Source organism: Peromyscus eremicus, chromosome 2 (assembly GCF_949786415.1).
Source record: "Peromyscus eremicus chromosome 2, PerEre_H2_v1, whole genome shotgun sequence".
In the NCBI taxonomy this organism is placed as follows: domain Eukaryota; kingdom Metazoa; phylum Chordata; class Mammalia; order Rodentia; family Cricetidae; genus Peromyscus; species Peromyscus eremicus.
The window spans coordinates 164,081,487-164,107,725 of NC_081417.1; the positions used below are offsets into that span (position 1 = coordinate 164,081,487).

The 26,239-nt window shown below is 48.1% G+C and overlaps 1 protein-coding gene across 1 annotated transcript in view; it reads right to left on the reverse strand.

Annotated features, from left to right (window-relative positions):
* The window catches only part of Prkcz (protein kinase C zeta), a 111,531-nt gene that overhangs the window by 37,032 nt on the left and 48,260 nt on the right, over positions 1–26,239 (reverse strand). Inside the window, exon 5 of the mRNA XM_059255510.1 lies at positions 3,000–3,085. Within this exon, the coding sequence (XP_059111493.1) occupies positions 3,000–3,085 (86 nt within the window). The remainder of the gene's footprint in view (positions 1–2,999; positions 3,086–26,239) is intronic.

Genomic DNA, 26,239 nt, shown 5'->3' on the forward strand with positions numbered 1-26,239 from the left:
CCAAGCACTGGGAGCAGAGACAGGAGGACCCTTGGGGTTCACTGGCCAGGCGCTCTAGGTGAACTGAGAGTTCCAGGTTTACCGAGAGACCCTGTCTCAAGAATTAAAGTGGAGAGCCAGGCGGTGGTGGCGCACGCCTTTAATCCCAGCACTCGGGAGGCAGAGGCAGGCAGGTCTCTGTGAGTTCGAGGCCAGCCTGGTCTACAGAGCGAGATCCAGGAAAGGCGCAAAACTACACAGAGAAACCCTGTCTCAAAAAACCAAGTGGAGAATGGCAAAGGAAGACACTTGATGCCAACTTTTGGTCTCCACCCAAACCTGTACCTATATGCACGTGTATCCACATAGGTATGTGCACACACATCCACATGACCACGCACACTACAGTGAGACGCTCCTGGTGATGCCAGAGTCCTGGCCTGTGTGCCAGGTGGATACACAAGTGTACAGGCTTTGTCTTGGCCATTAGTCATCCATCAATGAGGGAAACAAGTATAAGTTATAATAGTACTTCCAGATTCCTCTCCAGGACCCTGAGAGGAGGTGGGCTGTTGGGCTGCCTGAGACTCCTGCTCTGGCTTGTGACAGGTTCACAGGAGAGAGGGCACCTGGCTGTACAGATGGCCAGTTGCTTGTTTCACAGAGAAATGTGGGGCTGGCACCGGGTGCTCCAAGGCCAGATGTCTCCATTTCTCCACATTCCCAGCAGACAACTTCTATCCTGGCTATCTGGTTGGCTTACTGTAAAATTCCATGGACACATCCTGCTGGGCAGCAGAAGGGTAACAAGACTCATCATTCCAGCCCTGCTGTCCTCTGAGCACCCTGTGCTAGCACTTGACATGTGGCACCCTTTTACCTCTCTGTCTTGATGACGTTAGGCCTTTCCAAGGTGAGTGACAGTCTGTGGTTCCTCTACTGTCCACCGTGGCTCCCAGAATTCTGCTCTTACAATCCGTTCATTTTTTTGTTCCCCACTGTCCTCCGCCCAGCCCCCAACCCCCAGGCTCCCAAAGTAACCTTTCAATTGTTAGTCACGTAAAGAACAAGGCAGTGTTCGGTATGCACCTGCTATGTGTCAGGCCCGGGGAGTACTAGGAGCATTTTAATGGGATAGCAGAGACACAGGGCTATTGGGACCATCCCCAGCCTGGGTCAGTGTACCCTGACATTATTTGGGTTCTACTGTGCCTGCTGTATCCTGGATTCCCAGCATCCTCTCTAGGCTGACTTTCCAGACACCATCTCCTCCAGGAAGTCTCTAGGATCTCTAGGCAGCACCTGGCTGTCTTCCCAGGCACTGGCCCGTGTCTCCCCTGAGCCCAATGCTGTCTACAGTCTGTTCATTGCTTCTCAGCCTTTTGGCCAAGATCAAGTATACATATACCCCTTGCAGTTGTTCAGGAGCTTTTCCTCTGCCCCTCTGCCCTCCAAGCCTCATCAGCTCCTGGGGTAGGGGCGAGGGCAGTCCCAAGTTCTTGACACATGATGGGCACCCAGTACACAGGTCCAAGAGGTACAGCTCACACTCCCAGAATTACCTGGGAACATAGAGGCTAGCATCTACATCGACTGGGCTAACCTACCTAATGTGCCTGGAGAACAGACCAGAGAGGCACATGACAGTGAGTATAAAGGAAGTCTCAGTGGCTGCCCTTAAGAGGCAGTGGCCTCCATGTGGCCCTCACACTATGACAAATACTGACTTGACCTGTGCTCCTTCTTTATCCCTCCTACCAGCATTCATATGTTATAGCATTCATATGTTAGGAAACAAGACAGAAGGGAACTCTTGTCTAAGGAACAGCCAGGCTGGGGCTGACCCCATAGCTTAGTTGCCACAGCTCCCAATCATTAGGCCTGTGGTCACTCAGTGCTAAAGAGTCTTCCCAGCATGGGACAGAGTGGAAAAGCGCAGGGTTAGCTGGGGAGCGGCACTGGAGTGTAATGGTTCCAACAGTCCTGCAGTGAACGTAGTCCCATGTGTTCACAGGACCCACACCACCCTAGGGTGTGCTTGTTAGCCACAGAGGACAACAGGTACTGCCCTTCACTGTGAAAGGGAGCCACTGCAGAGTCACCAGTCACTGCACACTGGAGAACAAAGAAGCACTATGACAAAGAGACCTGAGGGACTAAGCCAAGTGCCACTCAGAAAGGACTGGCCACTGGAGTACTGCAGATAAGAAAGTGGAGGCATCTGAGACTTTTGGGATCCAAGGATACCCTTACAGCCCACCCGAAGCACCATGTGTTCAAACAGGCAGGCAGGCAGGCAGGTCCTCAGAGTGGAAAGGCAGGGCCAGAGACAATGAGCAAAGACGATGTAATCAGGGGCAGGAAAGGACATCCAAGACACAGCCACATTCTCATGCAGTGGCTACCATTCAGGGGAGTGGCTGGAGAGGAATTCAGCAGGCTCGGAGTAGCCCTAGCTCATCTCCACAGCCCTGCAATACTGGTTAAGCTGGTGGCTCAGGACCTTTTCCAGGGCATGCTGAAGGAAGCTCAGCTCGGCACAGCAAGAGCAAGGGCACCTCTTGCCTTTTCTGTAGCTCGAGTTTTCCTGTCTGGCCCACAGTCAGGACAAATCTCTCTTACCTACCAGTCCCACAGCCGCTCAACCAAGTAAACACAGAGACTTATATGGCTTACAAACTATATGGCCGTACCAGGCTTCTTGTTAACTGTTTTTATATCTTAAATTAATCCATTTTTATAAATCTATACCTTGCCACGTGGCTCGTGGCTTACTGGCATCTTTACATGTTGTTTGTCATCGTGGCGGCTGGCAGTGTTTTTCTGTCTTTTTGTTTTTTCTTTTTTCCTCTCTGTTAGTCCCGCCTATACTTCCTGCCTAGCCACTGGCCAATCAGTGTTTTATTTATTGACCAATCAGAGTAACACATTTGTCATATAGAACATCCCACAGCATTTCTTTACTTGTAGAAGCAATAAAAATGACCCCTTTTCGGGAGTCACTGGAGCGATACACTCACCCTGTTAAAGCGCTTGGCTTGGAAGAGGTGGCCGTTGGCGCGGTACAGCTTCCTCCATCTTCTGGCTCCACGGCGGTAGATGGATTCTAGAAAGGATGGGGAAATTGTGTAAGGAAGCAGCACTGTGATGCAGGAGTCCTGCCTCCGAGCCCAAGGTATAGATGGGGACAGGCCATTCCTGTCTAGGTTGGCTGGAGCTGTGGCTACAGTCCCGGCTGAGGGATGCCGGAACTAAAATGACAATTTTTCCAGGTAGAGGCTCCCCTTCACCTCTCCTCACATGATTCTTATGTTCTCAAAGCTGTGGCTGCTGGAGAAGGCAGCTCATGTAGGAGAGGCCCTGCAGGGTAGAGGAGATACCCAGCATCTGGCAGGAACAGGCAGGCTACAGCAGTAGGGTATCAGTTCCTCCGACCTGGGCCATTCAGTTCCCAGACTGCTTATTCCCAACTTGTTTTCCTTCACCCTCCTTCCCTCTGGGCAGCTTCTGAAAACCAGGCCCTTTTTTTCCATACAGGGAAAAGGTTCAAATGGACCATGATATTTACATATGACCATCCAAGGAGGGAAAGTGGATGGCTAGGCTGGAGGCTACAGTCAGCCAGTACACCAGCACTGTTTCAGTGACTCACCCAGGCCCAAGGTCCCTCTCACCCAACAGACCTTGGGGCAGAGGAAGGTCCAATTTTCTTGAGTATTTGTTCTGAGTCCAAAACTACCCCAAACATCACTTTGTGACATGCACTATTCACACTAGAATAGCTCTTTTTTAAAAACACCACTGAAGTTCCAACCAGAACCATACATAGCCTGATGCTATTCACGACCCCCAAATGCCACAAGACCGGCATACAGAGACAAAACCTCCAGAAACACAAGGTACAATGGGAAGCTTTGTGCTTTTATAAAATCCGTTAGCAAGAGCGACTTTCAGGAGCCCTAATGAAAGTGCTGAGAATATTCCAAAGTGGAGAGCGTAACGGAATGTTTTTAAAACAAGCAAATTACCAGCTTTAGCTGGAAACTGCTGAAATCAGGTCACAGTAACTGCAAAACATGCTTCTCTCTCTTTAAAGGAGAGATTCAGTGAGGAGCCGGAAGCCGCAGTTCCTCTGGGAGGTCAGGAAGAACGAAGGCTCGCCCACCACACCCAAGTGTAGCTTCCTCACAGGCCCTGTTCATGGCTCTGATGCTCCCAGAGTGCGGCCTGAGTGACACTTGATGGAAGCCAAGCACTGACTGGTGACCCCTATAGGGTTCCAGCCTCAGATAAGACCAGGACAGAACAGTGCCAGCCTTTGTCCCCCCACCACTTTACCCACGGGGGGGGGGGGGAATCAGGCCCATGGAAGGTATATACTAGTGGGAGGGGCTAAACTAGCGTCTGCCTGCCCCACGGTTCTGATGAGCCCCTGATGAGTCCCATGCACCTTTGTCTATGGTGATGGCATGGCCTACCTCCCCTGGCTCACCCACATTCCTAGGGAAACCTAGCCAAGGAAGCTCAGGTCCTTGGCTCAAACAACCAGCCTTACTGTGCTCCTGTACGGCTCCCACACCGTCTCATATCTAAAGGAAGGGGAAGAGTGTGAAGTGACCAGGGGACAGAGATGCAAACTCGGGAGGCAACATGGGGACAAACCAGGACTGAGTCCTTTTGTACTGTATTTTCCATTAAAGTCTTCAAGCTCAACTACAGCACTGAAAAGTGAAGGGCAGCTCCATGCTATCCTGGACTACAGAGCAGTGAAAGGAATCTAAGGTACCCTAGAAGAGGCCAAGGCAGACGAGAGAGCCCTCAACAGGACAAACTTCCCAGGGGACAGGAAAGAGAACCCTGTATTAGCCCCAGGGTTTGGAGCACAGAAGTGACAAGTGACCAGGGCTGACAGCAGTGCCTTGTCACCCAGAAAGCCTGGACTTCACTGTCGAGGGATGGCTCTATCCACCAAGCACACAGGATGGAGTCCTGACTACTAGCGGGGCAGTATTTGGAGACGAGGCTGAGAAGGTGAAGAGGGGGTGAGGCGGCGCTCCAGTTAGTGCCTTCCCAAGAAGAGAGCAGCGCTAGCTCTCTAAAACATAAGGACACTCAAAAATGTGCTGTCTGAGAGCTGGAACCAGATGACCACGTGCTTGCTCCTGACCCTGGTCCCCCAGACTTACACCACGGGAAGGCAAGCTCCTATGGTGTATGTCTTGGCATGGGGTGTCTCATTGCAGCAGTCAGAATGGACTAAGACCCTTGCTTTCTGCCATACAGACATTCGGTCTTTTAGAGAATAAGAGGGTGAGCATCAACAGCAGAATGACTGAGATCTTACAGAAGAGGATGTAGGGAACGCTGAACCTGTGGGGAGACTCTGAAGATTCTAAGAGTGGCAGGTGAGCACAAGTGAAAACTTACATGTGTAGGTCCAAGTGGACCAGCCACATGCCCCCCTCAGTACCAGGCCTAAGTAGTCGATGCTGAAGGATGTCTAAAACCACAAAAGAATGTACACTGGGGACGGGGACAGCTCAGTGGATAAAGCATTTGCTGCAGAAGTATGAGTACTAGAGTTTCGGTCCCTGGAGCCCACCACAGAAACACTAGGCAGATATGGCGGACATCTGAAATCCCAGCATGTGAGAGGCAGAGTTAGGGTCCCTGGGACAAGCTGGCTAGCTAGACTAGCTGGAAGTAGCAATTCATATATGATATATCAGGTGTTTTATATATATAATTATACACATATTTATTATAAATTAGAGTGAGCTAGATGACACAGAGCCTATGTACACATGCACACATGTGAAGGTGTGTGCACGCCCACACACACATTTGCCTCCACACATGCAAATGTACACACACACCACACATACACAGGAGAAATAGAAGTCCAACACAAAAGGTTCTCTCAACGTTTGAGGGATCAGCTAAATTAGCATCACACAATCTGCCATGGTTTCAAGGAAGAAGGGTACCAGGGCCATCACTCATGCTCTGGGGAAGGCTTAGGTTGGCACAAAAACAGGTCTGTGAAGAGGAACATCTGCTCCTGTGGTGTAGAAATTCCATCACTGCTCGATCACAGCCTGTGGAGAGCTCCCACAGTGGCTCCCAAGCCTGTGAGAATGCTTCAGGCCACATGTGGGATGGGGCATACCCATAATCCCAGCACTTAGGAAGCTGAGGCAAGAGAATCGGAAGTCAAGGCTAGCCTGGGTTACAAAAGGAGACTGACTCTCTAAAACAAAACAAAACAACAACAAACAGACAAAAAAAAACTCAACCAAACAAAAACAATGATTTTGTTGTTGTTGTTGTTTTGCTTTGTTTAAAATAGGGTTTCTCTTTGTATCCCTGGCTGTCCTGGAACTTGCTCTGTAGACCAGGCTGGCCTCAAACTCAGAGATCCACCTGCCTCTGCCTCTCGAGTGCTGGGATTAAAGGTGTGTGCCACCACCTCCCAGTAACAATGATTTTTTTTTTAATGCTTTAAAATTTATTTATTTAGGGTGGTGGTGGCCACGGCGGCGGCGGCGGCGGCGGCGGCGGCGCATGCCTTTAATCCCAGCACTTGGGAGGCAGAGCCAGGCGGATCTCTGTGAGTTTGAGGCCAGCCTGGTCTACAGAGCGAGATCCAGGACAGGCACCAAAACTACACAGAGAAACCCTGTCTCAAAAAACAAAAACAAAAGGAGAAAAATTTATTTATTTATTGCTGGGAGTGGTGGTGCACACCATTGATCCCAGCACTCGGGAGGCAGATGTAGTTGGATCTCTACGAATTCAAGGCCAGCCTGGTCTACAGAGCGAGTTCTAGGACAGCCAAGGCTCCACAAAGAAACTCTGTCTCAAAAATCCAAGGGAAGCTGGGCAGTGGTGGCGCATGCCTTTAATCCCAGCACTTGGGAGGCAGAGCCAGGCGGATCTCAGTGAGTTCGAGGCCAGCCTGGGCTACCAAGTGAGTTCCAGGAAAGGCACAAAGCTACACAGAGAAACCCTGTCTCGAAAAAAAAACAAAAACAAAAACAAAAATCCAAGGGGAAAAAAACCAGATTTATTTATTTAGTATGTGTATATAAGTATGTGTATGCCATGGCACACATGTAAGCCAGAGGACAACTTGAAGGAGTTGGTTATCTTCTTTCACCATGTGGATTCTGGGGATCCAACTCTGGTCATTAGACTTGGCAGCAAGTGCTTTTACCTGCTGAGTCATCTTGCTGGCTCCCGATTTCATTTTTCCCTTCTTCAATGTGTATGTTTATGTGCTTGAGTGGACATATGTGTACCACGTGCATGTAGGAGGCCACAGAAGCCAGAAGAAAGTACTGGGTCCCCTGGAACTGGAGTTACAGATGGTTATTAGCTGCCATGTGGGTGCTGGGAACTGAACCTGGTCCTCTGCAAGAGCAGTAAGAACTCCTAACTGCTGAGTCAACTCTCTAGCCCCCCATCTCACTTTTTTTTCTATTTCTGAATATTTTATTAGGGCAAAACAGTATTTGTGGGATGATTCATATCAAGTAGGTCCCCTTTTAATTATTAACATGCACTCTGAAAATTGACACCCTCCACAGCCTACTATGGATAGCTTCACAGTCAGCCGATATAAAATGAAATTTTAAAAAATCATCATCTGGCAAGAAGGCAGCAGGCTACAGAAGAGTGGCATCCATCTCACTTTTTAACTTTAAGGATCTCCTATGGTTTGGGTTCATCCCCCAAAGCTCAAGTGCTGGAATCTCAATCACCAACGTCACGGGCTGCTGGCACTTTGGGAGGCAGTTAGGGTCAGATGAGGTTAGGTGTAAGTGGGGCACTCTATACTAGGGCATTAGCGGCTTTACAAAGGGAAAGACACAAGCTAGCAAGCTGCGCTGTCTCCCACGTGGCTCTACAGGATGACACAGCACGAGGCCCTCACCAGAGGATGACACAGCTTTCCGTCGACACCTTTTAAAACATTTGAAATAAACCCTGTTTCCTGCTAACTACCACATATCAGGCACTCTGAGCAGCAATGCAAAATGGATCAAAACTTGCTGTGAATGGCAACTGTAAAGGCAGGATTTGAAGCATGCCCTGCACCTGTAGGCCAGGACAGTGTGCTTCAGGTTGCTCAGGATTCTGTCAGGGTGGGTAGGCTCTGGGGGAGCCACAAGACTTATAATGTTGGCTCCTCCACTTTAGAAAGCAAAGCTGAAATTGTGAGAGGAAAGAAAGTATGAAAACCACTGAGAGGCCATGACCTCTTACTAGGGGTTGCCTAGAAGGCCCAAGATGACCATGCCCTTTTCTGATGAAATGGTCCAGGCATGTAGATGTGCACACAGTCTGTCCTGATTAGCCTTTATTTGGAGGCTGAGTGTGCTTTAAAGAGTTGCATATGAATGCCAACTTGATAAAAGGTAGACCTCTAGAGTTCACGTGTAACTCTGTCAGATTTAACATTGTTCTGATGTTTCTATGAGTGTGTATAGGGATGAGGCTAACCATTAAATCCGACTTTGAATATGGCCCTTCCTAATGGGTGGATCTCATCTACTCAATCAAAGCAATGAAAAGATTGAAGACCATCCTTGGGTGGATGTGGGCTTTGTGCTTGACTTGACACCTACCTTGATGACTAACTTCCTAGCCTCCATATTCCTGTGGGTCAATTCCTTTCACTATATACATCCTGTTGGGTGTCTCTAGAGCACCCTGACTTACACAGGACCCTCTTGGGGAGCTACATACTTTGGAGTTCCACAGGAAAGTAATTCACAGTTGTGGCAGTGGATACCCCAAGTAAATCAAGGGAGCCCCAGGGTGCAGATCATGCCTGTGTCACTGCTGGGAGAATAATGACCAGGAGAATGAGAAGGAGCTACAGCAACAGTCAGTTATCCTTCATGTAAAAAATAAATACCTCGCCGGGCAGTGGTGGCGCACGCCTTTAATCCCAGCACTCGGGAGGCAGAGCCAGGCGGATCTCAGTGAGTTCGAGGCCAGCCTGGACTACCAAGTGAGTCCCAGGAAAGGCGCAAAGCTAAAAAAATAAAATAAAATAAAATAAATACCTCAAATACTTTTGCCGCACTTTAAATTAAAAAAAAAAATTATTTTAGGGTTGGGGATTTAGCTCAGTGGTAGAGCGCTTGCCTAGCAAGCACAAGGCCCTGGATTCAATCCTCAGCTCAAAAAAAAAAATTATTTTTGTGGGTGTGTTTTGCTTGAATATATATGCATGTTTGATGCCCATGGAGGCCAGAAAAGGGAGTCACAATGGTTGTGATACAACATGAGGGTGCTGGGAATTGAACTGAGTCCTTTGTAAGAGCAGTAAGTGCCCTTAACTGCTGAGCCATCTTTCTAGACCCTGGGATACTTTGAAAGGCTATGGGACAATTCTTGTGCTGTGGTGGTTTGGATAAGAATGGCCCCTATAGGCTCATATATTTGAATGCTTAGTCATCAGGGAGTGACACTATCTGAAAGGATTCGGAGGTGTGGTCTTGATGGAGTAGGTGCGGCCTTATGGAGGAAGTGTGTCACTGGGGGTAGACCTCGGGGTTTCAAAGCCCAAGCCAGTCCCAGTGTCTCTTCCTGCTGCCAGTGGATCCAGATGTAGAACTCTCTGCTACTTCTCCAGCACCATGCCTGCCTGTGCATCGCCATGCTTTCCTCCATGGTGACGACAGACTAAACCTCTGAACTGTAAGCCAGCCCCAATTAGATGTTTTTGGTTTTTTGTTTGTTTGAGTTGTTGTGGTCTGGTGTCTCTTTGCAGCAACAGAACACTGACCAAGAACATGTGCTGTGCCCTCATCCATGCAAACTAAGACTAGTGTCAGCCTCTCGCCTTTCCAGCCTGGTGCCAGTCAGGCCTCCTCAACTTCCTTCAGCGAGCTCCTTTTTCGGTTTTTGAAACCTACAGAGAGCACAGTCTTCGTGAGACTTTTTGCCTGGGCTCCACCATGCTCACCCCCTTCTTGATTGTTACCTTTGTCACACTCAATGAAGCAAAAAGGATGCTTTGTACAGTAAAGTCCACACTGTTCAGATTTCCTTACTTTCTCCAATTGTCCTCTTCCCTCTCAGAACCCCATCTAGGATTCTCACACAGTATACACGGTCCCCCATCTCCTTGGGGCTGTTTTTCAGAGTTCTTGCTCTTAACAGCCTTGCTGGTGTTGAGGATTCTGGCCAGGGACCTATGGAGCATTCTCCAGTGGTTAACTACATATGGTTTCTTGGGGGTGGACAGGGTTATAACGCCCTTGGCTTGTAAATCAACTGAGCCTTTCTAGAAATCCGAGTTCCCACAACTGGAGCTGCTAAAACCCAAACTTTCAAACTGTACAGAATTTACTAAAAGGTTCCCTAAGAGCAACGTGGCCCTGGACAAAGCCACACAGAGTCCCCTATGGTTTTCTAGGCCTGTGGGCTGGGACCCTGGAGACCTTGGGGGATTCCAGCTGCCTCTGCCACATGCAAGCCAGTTTTACTTTCAGAATTTGGTTTTTCCTGGAAAATGAAAGCTCTACTCCTGACCTAAGTGATGGTCACCAGTACGCACACAGAAGGATATGAGTGAGTCAAGCTTGCTGAAGAGGAAGGTATGCTAGGTACCTACCCTCTGGGGAAGGGAAACATCTATGGAATTTGGACCCTAGGGTAAGCCCAGGCTGTGAGGAAGGGCTGGAGGATGGGGACAGAGCCTGCTCCCTGCACAGTGTGGGAGCTGTCTGTGGTGGTCTGGCACCTCTGTCAGGGACACCTGACTTCTGCAGGTGTCAAAGCTGAGCCTTGGCTTGGTAAGAAGCCCGAACTCTGGGTGAGGTTGCCACTGGGGACTCAACTGCTACCTCCCTGGGTGCTGGCACACAGTGAACAGCAAGTCCTGGAGAGTGTGTGGGCTGCCTGACAACCTCGGGGAGCTCTCTGCTTGTCTTTGAAATTCTATAATTAGGCTGGTCACAGGAATCTTAACAAGCTCCGTTTCCATGGTAATCTAGCATCTTGAGCACTGACAAGGTGAAAAAAGAAACCCACTTTTTAAAAAGCTGAACTCCGATCAACTGACTGTGGACAAACCCGCCTCTTCCAGGCTTGGGGATGAGCAGGTGGGCTGAACTGCGGCAGCAGATCAGAATAAAGCTGGAGGGTTCCTCGCTTGTGGGATGTGGAATGTACAGTGTAATGAGCACAGGTCACAGCAGTGCCAAAGGGTGACCCTGTGTTGCTAGGGAGAGAGCCTGGTGCCTTTGGTGGCATCCCTAGGCCAGTGGTCAGCAAAGATAAGAAGCCAGTTAGAATCCTGAGGACCAAAGAGGGTCCACAGAGCTTGAGACCAGATGTCGTCATGGAGGGCAGGGGCGGAAGAGACACTGCTGCCTCAGCTCAGGGTCACAGTGATCTTGCCGGGATTCTGTTTGTCTTTATTGTACACATATGCAAATAACGTATCCTAGGACTTCAGATGTCCAGTTAAAGAGGCAATGACGGAGCCACACAGGCTGTTTCATTAAGACTGCAGGTATCCGGGCCTACAGCACTTCAGGATCTGGTGCTCCCAGAAGGCTATCAGAATAAGGATCTTCATTCCTTCCACACTGCCAGGTGGGCACCATCCCAGGAGCTGGGGGTAGCAGCAGTGATGGGTGGAGTGGTCTTTCAAAGGTGGGAAAGCTGGGTAGGGTAGCACATCTGAGTGTGCATTCGCCTCCTCCCGCTAGGGACTTTCCCATCCCAGGCTTTCAACTCGAACTTCCTGTGTCTAACCATTGATCTATTTCCTAGCTGAAAATATGACTTATACATGCCATGCTTTGAAAGGCAAATGAAGAATAACATTGAAATCACAAAAACAGGCCTGGATAGAGGTATGGGAACTGCTGCCGTGGGAAGCTATGGCTGCGTGGGAGATGGGCCTGTTTGCGAACAGCAGGCACAACCAGGGCTCCCACGCAGGCTTTCCACCCTTTCAGCTACTCCGTCGTTCGTGTCTAGGGTGTGTCCCTCTGCAACCACAATACACCGGAGGATGTAGAAAAACACGGAGCAAAGAAACAGCCGAACAGTTGACCCACACAGGGGAGCTGCCCTAGTCCCTCATCTACACAGAGCCGGTGCATTAGCGATGGGTGAGAAGCACACCCGCTGCTGCCCTGCAGAAGATGGGGACAGACACACATGAACATGGGATCTCGGTGGAAAGGACAGCAATGAGACAGGAAGATTCCCCAGCATGATGCACGAGCCTCAGTGGAGACTAGCCTAGGCCACACACACTGGAAAGGGACCCAGATGGTGTGGGGAGGAAGATAAGTTGTGATACCAGGCATGGTGGCTCACACCTGTGACCCCAGCTCTTAGTTGGCTAAGACAGGAGAATTGCCATGAGTTAAGGTCAGCCTGGCCTGCATAGCAAGACCCCATCCAAAACAAAACAAAACAAACAAAAAAGCAAATCAAAACGGGGGGGGGGGGGAGTTTAACAGAAACAGGGGGGTGAATATGCATGGGCTACACTATGCACACGTAGGAAAATGTTATAATAAAGCCCATTACTATGAATAACTGGTATGTGCTAATGAAAACACTTAAAAAGTTAAAAAATAAACTGAACCAGGGCTGGTGGGTTCCTAGTAAGAGTCAGCCCTCTAGCCTCAGTTTCCTTTTTTGGGCAGAACACAGGGACAAAGCCCCTTCCTTCGAGTGTACAGCTACTACAGATTCCACGGTCACAGGTCCTGGTGGTCCCACCACCCCAGCCCTGAGACTGCACGTTTATCATCTACACTAGTCAAGAGAAGAGTGTTCTAGTGATCTCAGTGGCCAGCACAGGTCCCGAAGATAAGGACTGATGGTTAGGCTGGCTGATTAGGCATGGTGGGTCACCCTGGATGCTCACACACTGCGTGGGACTGCAAAGAGGCAGAGTGAGTTTGGGCAACCTTGTGGTCACTGCTCATTGCCTGCAGGCACAACAACCTGTCTGTGACATCTGCACCTATCCCACGACACCAAAACTGCATCAGTACCCTCGCTACTAGGCTACACTACCATGTCACAGATGAAAATCTGTGAGGCAGCCTGTCTCACAGGGAAAAGGACATGAGACTTAGAGCTTGTTTCTTAGACGCCTGGTGCAGGCACATAAGGACCCCATGACCTCCGACAGTAACCAGGCAGTGAGGTCCCTAAGCCTCCAGAGTTCGACCTGCAGGAAGATACCAGATGCCCTCCCCAGCAGCCAGACATTGCAGACAGGCTCTGTGAGGCCATCATCACAAAGACTAGGGGACCACCACAAGCTACACTGCCGTCTGGGGGAGCGGTGGGATGAATCCCAGAACAGCTGCTCTGTGGCACCAAGGGAAGGAAAGAGAAAGGTTTACGTTGGTGTGAGACAGTGGGCGGCCCCTTCCAGAGGGAAAATTGTCCACGTGGATAGTGGTGCTGTGGCTGGATCTTGGGGGCCCCCTGCTGGAAGGTCATGTCTTGAGAGGGTTTCTGAAGGTGCCTGGCCAAACCTCTCGGGGAAAGTCTGCCTGTGTCTGAGCCTCTCCCAAGGAACGGGATTAGAAAGCAGGGTAGGACTAAGGGACAGTCTCAGAAGGGTTGTAAGTGAGGAAATTGAGCTTTGGGGAGGCTGTGTGGGGAGCTGAAGTGACTGGTCAGCTTCCTATGTAACAGCGGCCCACACAGGTCCAGAAGATGAGGAGCTTGATGCTACCTCTTGACCTACTATAACCAAGTAGGGGTGTGAGAGGAGGGGCTGCCTCTGGGTCCCAGGAACCCTGGTACAAGTTCTGTGTAGAACAACCCTCTTGTCATCAGTAATCATTAAGAAAGCTGACCCTGAGAGGTCTAGAGAAGTTCATCACATTACCACCATCACACTTGATGGCATAGTTGATGCAAAGACACTAATGTACTGTGACATAAACTGGAACGGCCAGCTGGGAGGTTGACCAGTATTTTCATAGTTTTTTTTTAAATGGGAAAACATCAACTTCCAGGTAGCTCACTTACCATCAATTCATGCTAAGTACAGCTCCTGTACCAAGAGGGAACAGACACACACAACAGGCACATCACCGCCCACCTCCCCCATGGCCAACGGACTGGATTCAACCCTTAGATCTGAGGGCCAAGAGCTCGGGAGCCAGAATCTGGAAACAGTGAAGCCCACAATGGGCAGCACACAGGGCAGAGAGGGGAGAAACAAGCTGCTGCTATGTTGAAATGCTGCTTTGAGCCGCTGTTGAGGACCACGGTGGGGAAACCACGTAGCTTCCACCGGTCTAACCCTCCAACCAAGGGTGAGTGGGGAAAGCTGGAAAACCAAAGCCACACTGGAGGAAAGGGGCCTTGGCAGGCACGTGGGGCCTTAAACAAAGGTTGCTTTCTGACTCTCTGGGGCGGACATGGAAAGCAATACGACATGGAAAGCACTGGCTGGGGCTCAGTTCTCGGACGTCTGACTGGAGACAAAAACTGGAGTTTGGCCACTGAGACAAACAGGACAGACCTAGAGCCCTGCTTGTCTTTGCCAGGTTAGCGCCACAGCGAAGGCCATGGGCCGGCACTTCTTCCACAGCAGACACTCCTCTGATAGTTCTAGAGGCTTAAGGCTGGACTGAGTTCAGGGGAGGCCTCTCACTGACTAGCAGACAACTGCCTTTTTATGTCCTTCCTGGTAGGGAGTGAGGTGAGAACAAAGTCTCTCCAGGTCTCTTTTTGTAGGGACACCAACCTCCTTGCGGACCCACCAGCATGACCTGCATCACCTCCAAAGGCCTCATCTCTAAGCACCACCACAAAGAAGTAGTTTCAAAATATGAATGAGGGAGTCCACACACCTTTAGTCCTTAACATTCCACCCCCAAGACTCCCAAAACTCATGTCCTCAAAGGCAAAACATGTTCACTGCACCCTGCCAGCCCCTGTGTTAAGTCTGAGGTTGCTTTCCCCACCTCTTCCCACAGGAACCAGAGGAAAGAAAGAGAGGGTACCCGCAAGGGAAGAGCAGTGCTGTCTGCAGGGCCTTCCATTCCCAGGAGATGTCACTCTTCAAGATGGAAAGCATGACACAGGTCCCTCCACTGTGACAGGGTCTTGTCCCAGTAAACTTGCCAGAAACTGAAAATAATGTGTTCAGCATGTCTGACCCGGTGAACTCAGGTAGAGATCTAAATCTGGAGCGGGAAGTGCTACCTACTTGGAGCCCAAACTGAGCAGGAAACATGGTTCACTCCTACAGGAAGGGAAATGCACGTCACACAAAGTTCAGAAAACTAGTTGTTAGCAAATTGGTGGTTTTAAAAAAATTACTAACAAGATATTTCAGGCAGAAGGAAAATTTTCACAGGCAGACAGGATGAAATACTGCATATTGGAAGGGCTGTGGAGGCTTACAGCTGAGGTGCATGAGAGGGTTCAGGTAGGTTCAATATTATGGTGTCTTACACATGGGACCTGAGCACCTGCAGATCCAGATGGTGGGGAGCTAGAGAAAATCCCCAAAATAAGCCACACTGGCAGTAAGTCCCCCTTTCTTCACTACACACACATAGCAACCTGGATAGTTATCCTTTTATGGGACAAGTGAGGCTTCAGGCAAGTGAGACTTTAAGGACAGGACATGCGACACCCTCTAGCTTAAAATGAGCTCACTTAAGACTTTCTGACTTACAATGGAGTGAGGTCGATACAAATTCAGCAGGAAACTGAGTGTGAACTTGGCACGTCCCTCTGGCTGATGATGTACCAATCCTCTTGTAACACTTGACATGGCAGCGAGCAAACAGTTCCCAGTCTACCTGAGCTCATGAGCACCTGAAGAAACTCTGTGGGTCAGGTATACCCACTGAATTTCAACTTACAGTAATTTCAATTTCTGATGGGTTTACTGGGACAAATATATCACGCTGGAGGGACATATGTGACACTTCATGTGGATGAAAGTGTCCATCAAAAGGAGGACACAGAAGCCAAATGTGGCGGAGCATGCATGGAACCCCAGCTCTTAGGCGACTGAAGTAGGAGAAGGAGAGTTCCATGCCAGCCTAAACTACAATTAAATGTTTCTCTTATATATGTCACCTCGGTCACGGTGTTTTGTCACAGCAATGAAAAGTAACTGAGACACAGGGCCTGTTGGATTATGCACTGGGAAGGCTGAGGCAGGAAGATCCCAAGTTCCAGAACAGCTTGAGCTACACAGCGAGACCTTGTCTCAAAATGCCACAAAAGCGCAAAACAAAACTCCCTCAAATGAGGTCGGAGAAAGAGGGCAAAAGAAACTAAAATATTTCCAACTACACGATGACAGCTATTCTAAAATGGGGCACAGATAAAGCACACTTAGAGAAAAAAACAGGGTAGAAAGGGGGAAAACTAAAAAAAAAACAAACCTATTTACGCATCATCAATCTGTATAAGTAGAAAACAACAAATAGGCTGGGCCTGGTGGTACACACCTGTAACCCCAGAATGTGGGAGGCTGGGGCAAGAGGATTGTGAACTGGAGGTCAGTTTATCTAAGGGGGAAAAAAACCCAAAAAAACAAAAACCAAAAAACAATTTAATCCCAAAGAAGAAAATAACAAAGAGCAGAGTAGAAATAGAACACAGAGCTGGGTGGTGATGGTGCACGCCTTTAATCCCAGCTCTCGGGAGGCAGAAGCAGGTGGATCTCTGTGAGTTCGAGCCCAGCCTGGTCTACAGATCATGTTCCAGGACAGCCAGGGCTACACAGAGAACCCTGTCTTGAACTCCCCGTCCTCCCCAGAAGAAAAGAAAAACTGGCTGTTTGAAAAGAGCCGGATTTGCCGGGCGGTGGTGGCGCACGCCTTTAATCCCAGCACTCAGGAGGCAGAGCCAGGCAGATCTCTGTGAGTTCGAGGCCAGCCTGGGCTACCAAGTGAGTTCCAGGAAAGGCGCAAAGCTACACAGAGAAACCCTGTCTCGAAAAAACCAAAAAAAAAAAAAAAAAAAAAAAAAGAAAAGAGCCGGATTTGATAAACATCTCACAAGAGCGACCAAGTGCAAAGCACTGAAAGCGGGAATCGGCTGCTGCCGTGGCTTCTACAGGCCTCGTGGCCTTTTAAAAGAAAAGAAGGAAATGTACTCTGTGCAAGGAAACATAATGACTCCAACTTCACCAGGTCCTGAGAATACATCTTACTAAATGTGACCAATGAAGTAGAAAATCTGTATAGTTGACTTCCATTTGAAAAACCAAGCCTGCAATTTAAAGAAAACATACCCACAAAGTACACCGGGCTCATGTGACTTCATGGGTGAAACTTGCCCTCCCCCCCAAAGAAAGCAGAGTATTAATCTGTTCTAAAAAAAAAAAACAAAAAAAAAAACCTTCCTGAATATAAAAAAAGAGTTCTTTTTTAATTTTGTAAGGCCAACAACCCCAACAGTTGACAACATTACAAAAAAGAAAAATTACAGCTCAACCTTTTCATAAACATAATTACAAAAACTCCAAACACTGTATTAGTAAATTGAATCTACTGAAGTATGAGATGGATAATGTACGCTAAAGAAGCCAGTCAGACAGCATTAGAAACCAACTGATATAATTTACTGTATTAGCAGAACAAAAGAGGAGACTTCCATCATGTCAGAAGAAGAAAGAAAGCAGTTGGCAAAACGAAGCATCATTTGAGACAACTTTCACAAAGGAAAAAAGCAGAATCTCCTTATTTTGATAGTGGGGAATTACCACAAACACAGCGTTGCTAACAGGTTCCTTAACAGTGAATTCTGACAGCTTTCCCCTGAAGCCAGCCACCGCGGACATGCTGGTGGTCACCAGTCTTGCCCCACGTTGTTTCTGGAAAGTGAACAGTGACAGGCAACAAAGAGAAGGAGAAATAAAACTGCCATTTGCTGACGAAATGACAGCATCTGTAGGACGTGCAGTGGGATCCAGTCTGACTGCTACGTCAGGTCTGTGAAGTGGGACAAAAGGGCAGAACGAAATGGCCAAATCTCTCTACACAACTCTGTAATCAAATAGGACACACAATTTTATAAGTAAAATAGCATTAAAATATCACTACATTAACAGAAAACGTGCTGGGATCATTACCCAGAAGACATATCACATGTGATTACGAATGTCACTGAAATAATCTAATGAAGGCATAAGTATATACTCATGGATTACAAGCTTCAACATTGCAAAGATGCCGATTTTCCCAGATTGATCTATAAATTGATCTGCAATTTAAACAAACCTTAAAAACAGGGTATTATGGAGCCCAGGCTGGCATCAAACTAGATATATAGTTGAGGCTGGCCTTGAACACCTCCAAAATGCTAGGACTGTTAGTGTGCACTACCATGTCCATCTTCCAAATAGAAGATGTGTGTGTGTGTGTGTGTGTGTGTGTGTGTGTGTGTGTGTGTGTTACCATCGAATGGAACTTAGGACCCTACGTGTGCTGGACAAGTGCTCTGCCACTGATCTTCATTCATCCTGGCTGGTGTTCTGAAACTAATAAGCCAATTGTAAACTTTGTATAGAAATGTCAAAGATGAAGAACAGCAAATACAATCTTGAGAGAAAATAAAACTGGAAGGCTTTACAAGATAAAAAATCATGGGTCACTGATTACAAAGCCCGAGCAGTTAAGACAGTGTGGTTGTGGGAAGGCTGAGGAAATTCACAAACAGGCCCCACAGACAGCCTCGTTAGTGACAGGCCCACTAAAGCACATGGGTAAAGATGGCCCTTAGTAAATTAGCCAGAACCCTACACCTTACACCATTTAGAAAACTCACTCCTAGTACTTGGAGAACTCATTAAAGCCCACAAAGTATGGGAGAATATGGAATATGTTAGTGGCCTTGGACTAGGGGGCATTTCCTCAGCAGGATCAAAAAAAAAAAAGCACTAAATATTATGTTCATCTAAAGATATCATCAGAATGAAGGGCAAGCCACTGAGTGAGCAGAGATATTTGTAATACAAAATCAAAGACTTCAGGGGCTGGACAGACAGCTTAGGGGTTAAAATGCATTACTGTTTGGTTTCCAGCCCCCATATTAGGTAGCTTACAACTAACTAAAAGTCCAGCTCCAACAGGATCTTGTGGTGGTATTGTGTTCCCCAAAATACTGTGCACCCTAATAAACTTATCTGGGGTCAGAGACAGAAAAGCCACAATATTAAACATAGAGGTTAGGCAGTGGTAGCACACGCCTTTAATCCTAGCATTCCAAAGGCAGAAATCCATGTGTTCAAGGATACAGCCAAGCATGGTGACTCACGCCTTTAATCCCAGAAAGCGAGCCTTTAATCCCAGGGAGTGACGGCAGAAAGAAAAAGATATATAAGGCGTGAAGACGAGAAACTAGGAACATTTGGCTGGTTAAGCTTTTAGGTTTTGAGCAGCAGTTGAGCTGAGAGCCATTGGGATATGAGGACACAAAGGCTTCCAGTCTGAGGAAACAAGGTTAGCTGAGAAGTTGGCCAGGTGAGGTGGCTGTGGTTTGTTCTGTTTCTGATCTTCCAGTGTTCACCCCAATACCTGGCTCAGGTTTGATTTTATTAAGAACTTTGAAGATTCACGCTGACATGGCTAGCATCTGCACCTGCGCGCACGTAAAAGGAAGAAAAGGCAGGTGTGGTGGTGCATATCTTTAATTCCATTAGGAGGTGGAGGCAGGCAGATCTCTTTAAGTTTGAGGTCAGCATGGTCTATGCAGGAGTTCTAGGCCAGAAACTACATAGTGAGACCCTATCTCAACAAATAATTAAAGGAAGCTGTAATCTCTGCACTCAGGAGTTCTCAGACAACCTAAACTACATAGGAGACATGGTCTCAAAACCAAGAAAAAAAAATACAGAAGGCTCTTGCACTAGACCCCCAAGAAGACAGATTAGAAATAACCAAGAAGTATCCAGTGTTGTAGCTTTAGATACAAACCCCTGTCCTTTGTAACAAAGGTGACCTGGACTGCCTGGTCTACATCAGTTTGTGGATTTTATTTAGTTCCCGCTCCCTGTCCTCACCTTACAACAAAAGCAACTTTGCAATGACAGTCGTCCCTTTCTTTTGCTGATAGGAACACTTACTGTCTCATGGGATGAAGTGCCCTGGGATTCTAGGGCTGCACATAATTAACACATGTCTTTGGCTGGGCCTGGTACCTATAGTTTCAGGCAGAAGTTGGAACCCAGGAACCTAAAATTCTGTCTCAAAACAAAAACAAAGACTTTAAATCTATGACAATTTTGTCTTTTGATATAACTCAGCTTTGAAAATGGGCAGGCATGGCTGGGTGTGCACATCTTTAATGCCAGCACTCAGGAGGCAGAGTCAGACGATCTCTGAATTGGAGGCCAGTTTGGTCTACAGAGAAAGTTTTAGGACAGCCAGGGCAACATGCAGAGATACCTTGTCTTAAAAAACCAAAAAATCAAAGAAAAAAAAAAAGGCAAGAAAGAAAAAGGTAGAAAGAAATAAAATGTGAACAGGTGTGTTCACAGAACAGAATTCTAAATAGCCAGAAGTATAGTATAAGAGTAGATCAATATTACAGTGTGCGGAGCTTAAACAGTGAAAGAAACCATCGAAAACAAAGCTGATGAAAATGTATGTGAATGGGGTGACATGTTCCAGCCCCAGAAAACAGCAGAACTTGGCAGTTTCAGTCACATGGTTCTGGCTTTAGAGTCGAGGATAGAAGAAAGGGGTTGTGGAATCTCCCTCTGTGACTAAGGAAAGCTGCTGAGGCTAGGTGTGTGTCAGAGGCGTCCCTGCATGGAGGCCCAGAGAAGCCATTGTGTGAAGCTGTGAAGGTGAAACCTGCATTGCCTTGTGGGATACCTGCCGCGGAGAGCTGCTAACAGGGAGGGGAAGGAGCCCAAGACAAAGAAGTGTGTTGCAGTCAACAGAACTGAGAGGGGTTAGAGATCTGAAGAGCACTTTGACATCAGACATGGAGATGCCGAGTTTGGAGTCTGCCCAGCTGGTTTACAGTCTTGCTTTGGTCCAGTATTTATTTGCCACGCTTCCTTCACCACAATTTTGAATGGTAATGTATATCCTGTGCCATTATATGTTGGAATGTATGATCTGCTTTTTGATTTTGATTTAACAGGGGATTACACTTAAGAGATTGCATGAGTCTCAGAAGGGACTCTGAACTTTAGACTTTTAAATAAGTTTTAGAATGTTACAGACTATGGGGACTTCTGAAGTTGGACTGAATGCATTTCTGCATTATGATATGACTACAAGTCTATGGGAGCCGAGGAGTGGAATGTGGTGGTTTGAATAAAAATGGCCCCCATAGGTTCATATATTTGAAAACAAACAAACAAACAAACAAACAAAACAAAGAGTAGATCAGCCTTGAGGGTGATGAGCCAGAGTTCCTTAGGGCCACAGTCTTGGTTTATTGCCCCAAACCAAGAGTTGCAGGAAGGATGTGGATCTGGAGAGGGAGGGTATGGTACACAAAGGTTACTCTTATCCCCAGGGCTCAGAGGTCCTCAGACTCTTCAGGATTTGCTAGTCCCACAAAGACACAGCTACCATTAGAGCTGTGACTTGAGCCAGTACCCCAGCCCAATTACTTTCATCATGTGATCCCATGCCTATGTTAAGGAACTTCCAGGAGTACCCTAAAATGACTGGGGGTGGGGGCGGGTTCTGGAACTCTGAGAAAATCAATTTGTCTTGTTTTAAACCATCAAGTAAGGCTAGTTTGTTGCAGCAGCTAGTAGAAGCTGTTCCCTACCCAGCTGCCCAGGTCAGAAGAAAGTGCAGGGTGTCATAAATCAGGGCATCTACTGATCTCCAATGATGGCCCTGACAACTTGAGACTATTTCAGAGTCTTGATAGTCTGGACAGGAGGCTGGAGAAATCTCTACTGTCAGTCTGGCTATGTGATGGCATGGCAAGTGGCCAGAGACCCTATAACATCACATGCCCTTGGCACATTGTCCACACCAATGCAGATGCCACAGAAAGCCCAGAACAAAGTCCTGCCCAGCAGGCCTCAAACCTGCACACAACCCTACCTTGCCAATTTCAGCAAAGCCACAAGTCTTCACTGACTTGGCTTCATCCGCCATTCACTCAAGCTATTAGGATGTCAACATATTCTGTGAGGTCAGGGTGTCCTTGTTCCCCTCCAACCTGTGTGTGTGTGTGTGTGTGTGTGTGTGTGTGTGTGTGTGTGTGTGTGCCTGTGAAAACATTGCCTAGTTTCCAGGAGCCAACCACCAAAATCAACATGTGTCTCCAGGAACAAGGGACACACCGACTTGAGATATGTGGGAAATAGAGAGGTTGCTTCCCTATGCCAGAAAGGCATGACAGGCTTCCTGGAGAAGAAGAGCTGAGTTTCTAAGGGGGAAGTGAAGAAGAGGAAATGGAGATGGTGTGGACCGCACTGAGTACTAAGGCTACATATAAGGTGGACATGATGCTCCTGGGGATCAGGAGGGAGTCATGTGGTGTCACCCCTGATACTTCTTGAAAGCTCTAATGGAATGTGTCTCCTAGCCCCAGAATTTCTACAGACACAGAAAAGGGTGTTCACTCAAATATCATAAGCACTGTGAAGGTCAGCTTTATTGTCAAGAAGAGAATCTCACTGAGGGATCGTCTAGATCAGGTTGGCCTGTGGGCATGTCTGTGGGGGCACTGTCTTTTTTTTTTTTTTTTTGGTTTTTCGAACAGTGTTTTCTGGGTAGTTTTGGTGCCTGTCCTGGATCTCGCTCTGTAGACCAAGCTGGCCTCGAACTCACAGAGATCCTCCTGGCTCTGTCTCCCCAGTGCTGGGAGCAGGCACTGTCTTAATAATGCAAAAAGACCAAGCTCACTGTGGGCAGCACTATTCCCTAGGCAGGGGATCCTGAACTGTATGAGAGTAAAGAAATAAAGCAAGTGAGCATACATACATTGGTTCTCTCTCTGCTCTTGACTGTTTTAAGTTCCTGCCACCTTGATGTCCCTGTTGGAACTGAGCTAAAATAAACCCTTTCTCCTGCCAGGGTATTTTATCGCAGCAACAGAAACAAAATTAGAATAAACTCCAATGTCTGAAAACAAAGCCACAGCAGGAATCTCCTATCTCCTCAGCTGGTGCATGTGAGAGAAAGCACACACTCCCATGTAGAGATCAGATGATGCTGGGGGTCACTGTATTCACACACCCAGCAATCCCACCTCTAGGGGTCCACCCCAAAGAAGTATTGAAAAAAGAGTTGGGCTCAGTGTCTCCCAAGACTCCCCAGCATGCTCTGTCACACAAAAACAAACAAACCAAACAGCAACAAAAACTCTGTAAGGACATCACACCCATAAGCCCGCAGTAGTAGGTGCTCATACACTGTAGAGTCACAGGACCAGATGCAGCCCTCAGCAAGAGGGAGGGGGATCCAATGCCAAAGCAGAGTGATTGACTAATGGTCAGCTTAGTGTGGGCAAGCCACCCATGAATGTCATGGCCCTGAAGAGGAACTAGCCCTGAGCACACAGCAGCAACCTGGGGTGTGTCTCTGGGGCTCGTGTACAGAGCCAATTCTGAAGCCCTGGGCGGCTTGATTCTGTTTCTATGACTTGCTGAAAAATGCCAAAATTACACCGGGGGAACAGGTGGGTGGCTGACAGGGTGAAGGATGGTGGGTGAAGGGAGTGGCTGTTTAAGGGACAGGAGGAGGTGGACCCTTGCGGAGTTCGGACAGTTCTCTGTATTGACTGTTGACACATCTGCACACAGGACAGTCTGAGGGATTTGACAGGACTGTAAGCTAGACACGTGGGCCATGCATGAAGGACAAATACCTTTTACCCCAAAGCTGTTCTCCTCTGTTGGAAGATGGCACCTGTCCACACCCCCTTATCTATACTGATCTGCCTCCAGTCTTCCTATCTCCTGTCAATCACTCCTGCAGCCTGCTTTTCTTCTTGAACCCTTTATGGTGACAGTCCTTGACTAGGTAGGAAAGGAATGTAATGCAACCCCTGCCTTCTCCAAGTGCTGCATCCTTCACATGAACCTCCAGGCTGTCTCCTGTCCCACACCCAGGGTCAAGCTAATCCCACTTTGTGACCTTTCTCCTGCCCTCTCCTCATCCCCACTCCTGGCTTTAATGGCTGACCATGGGTCCCTGCTCATGACCCTTCCTGCCACCCACCAGCTCAATGCTGCTCTGGTTGCTCATTCTTTTCCCCTAAGACACAAATTCCTTGGGATCAGGTGATGCATCTGGCCCCTGTATACATGCAGCCTCGAGGTCAAGGTGATTTCTGGCTGACAAAAGCTCAGCTCTTCCCCTGTAGCTCCAGCGTGGGCACTTGCGTCCACCTGGCCATTGACCACAGTCTCCCTTCAGCAACCTTCCTTACTAGGTGAGGTTTTAGCAGAAAAGCTCAGAGCCTGGTTCCACTGTTGATGCTCAGCTGACAGCTCTTGAGCATCTCCCCCACCCATCTGCAGCTGATGAGCAAGCCTGGGCCTATCTGCTCTGTTTCAGGGGGAGGAGGGTGTCCTACCAAGCCACTCAGGACGAGCTTGGGAAGCTGCTGTTCTCCCCAGAAGGCCTCATTATGGAGCAATAAACTCTTCTCCCCTCACTGTAAATGGCACCCTTGAGCCAAATGTCCAGGGCCTGTCCCTACCCTACAGTGACCATGGATGAAGAAGCAACTTTGGAGGGTCCAGGTATTTCAGAAGTGGGGAGCTGCCCTTGCTCCTCTTCCTTGCTGCCTAGAGTTGAACGCTAGCCTGCAGCCCTACAGAAAGGAGCTGTGCCACCCCTGTCCCTCTGCCCTCTACTTGGCATTCCCATCTTAGAGCCTCTCAGGAGCAGGAGGTGTATCTATACCTCTGCTTACACAGTGCTTCTCAGTGTGTGTTACACGGAAACCCGGTTGCTGTCTTGACACAGCCATACCTGTCAGTTGCTAAGATGCTCCAGGTGCTGAGACAGGCCTCTAGAGAAAACATCTGGAAAACTGTTACAAGTCCAGGGTTTGTTTATCACACTGACTCAATTCAGAGATAGTTGGAGTGTTGGGAGCAATGGCTAGCATCTAAGCATGCCAATGTTCACACTGTTCCCCCTACAACTAGTGACAACTCAACAGTGTACCCACATGGCTCAGAAATGTAAAGCCACTTCCACTAACCTGGGAACAGTGCCAGGTCTACAACCCTCCCCTGTGAGACTAGTTCCTGGATCCCAAAGGGATAGTCATTATTGTTAGCATGGGTTGATCTACCAGGTGCTCATTATGTATCTTTTGTGTATCTGTCCTGTAGCTTTGCAAATATATTCACCAAGTGTCTACTGTGTATCCCTATTGTGTACCAATTATCATTCGACTTTGTATCTTATGTATCTGGTGACTTCACCTACAGTGTATCTACTGTGCACCTGCCCTTCTAGATTGATACTGTGTATCAAATGCCCTTCTAGACTGAGGTTACACCAAACTAATGCACTTTACAGTCTCCTAGGAGGCAAGTCTGCAGAGCCATACAACAGGAGCCATGCCGGGACTACAAGTTAGACCTGTATTTTCAAAGCTGGTCGGATCCTTAAACTTCAAACAACAAGCATACGGGACAAAGGTTGCACAGCACATAGGACACACCCACCCCAGCTGAAGTTCATCACCTTGGCTGAGCACAGGCTTGGGTCCTGGCATACATTTCCCCCATTCCTTGAGTCCTGGTCTACTGAGATCAAAGGACAGCAACTATGACCACTTCTGGGAAAGAGCTGAGCCAGAGCAGGTGAAGGCAGCTTTCACGAACAGGCACTGGTACTGAGCTTACTGGCTAGTCAGATCGCCTACCATCCTCTTTCTACAAGAAAGGGAACTGAAGCCTCGTGGATCTGCCATTTTGGGCCCTGAGTCCTCAGTGTCTGACCCAGGAGAAACTGTAGAAATGCCACAGCACATGGTGCAGACAGCTGAGCTAGAACAAAGGGATGAATGACATATCACGAGAGCTAATTCGAGAACAGGTAACTCAGCAAGAGCGCCAGTAGAGCTTCTCCTCGGGGTGGACAAAGTCCAAGGACTGACAGAAGAGGACTTTGGCAAGGGGAAATAGGCCGAGGAGTGAGACCATTGGTGAATCAGAGGGGTACTCACTAGTCCCCCTCCACATGGCAGATGTGGCCAATGTGTGGTTTTATATTTATCAGATGTGAGAATCAAAACAGCTTTTGGAAAACCAAGCACAGAAAAGGAGTTAAACGTC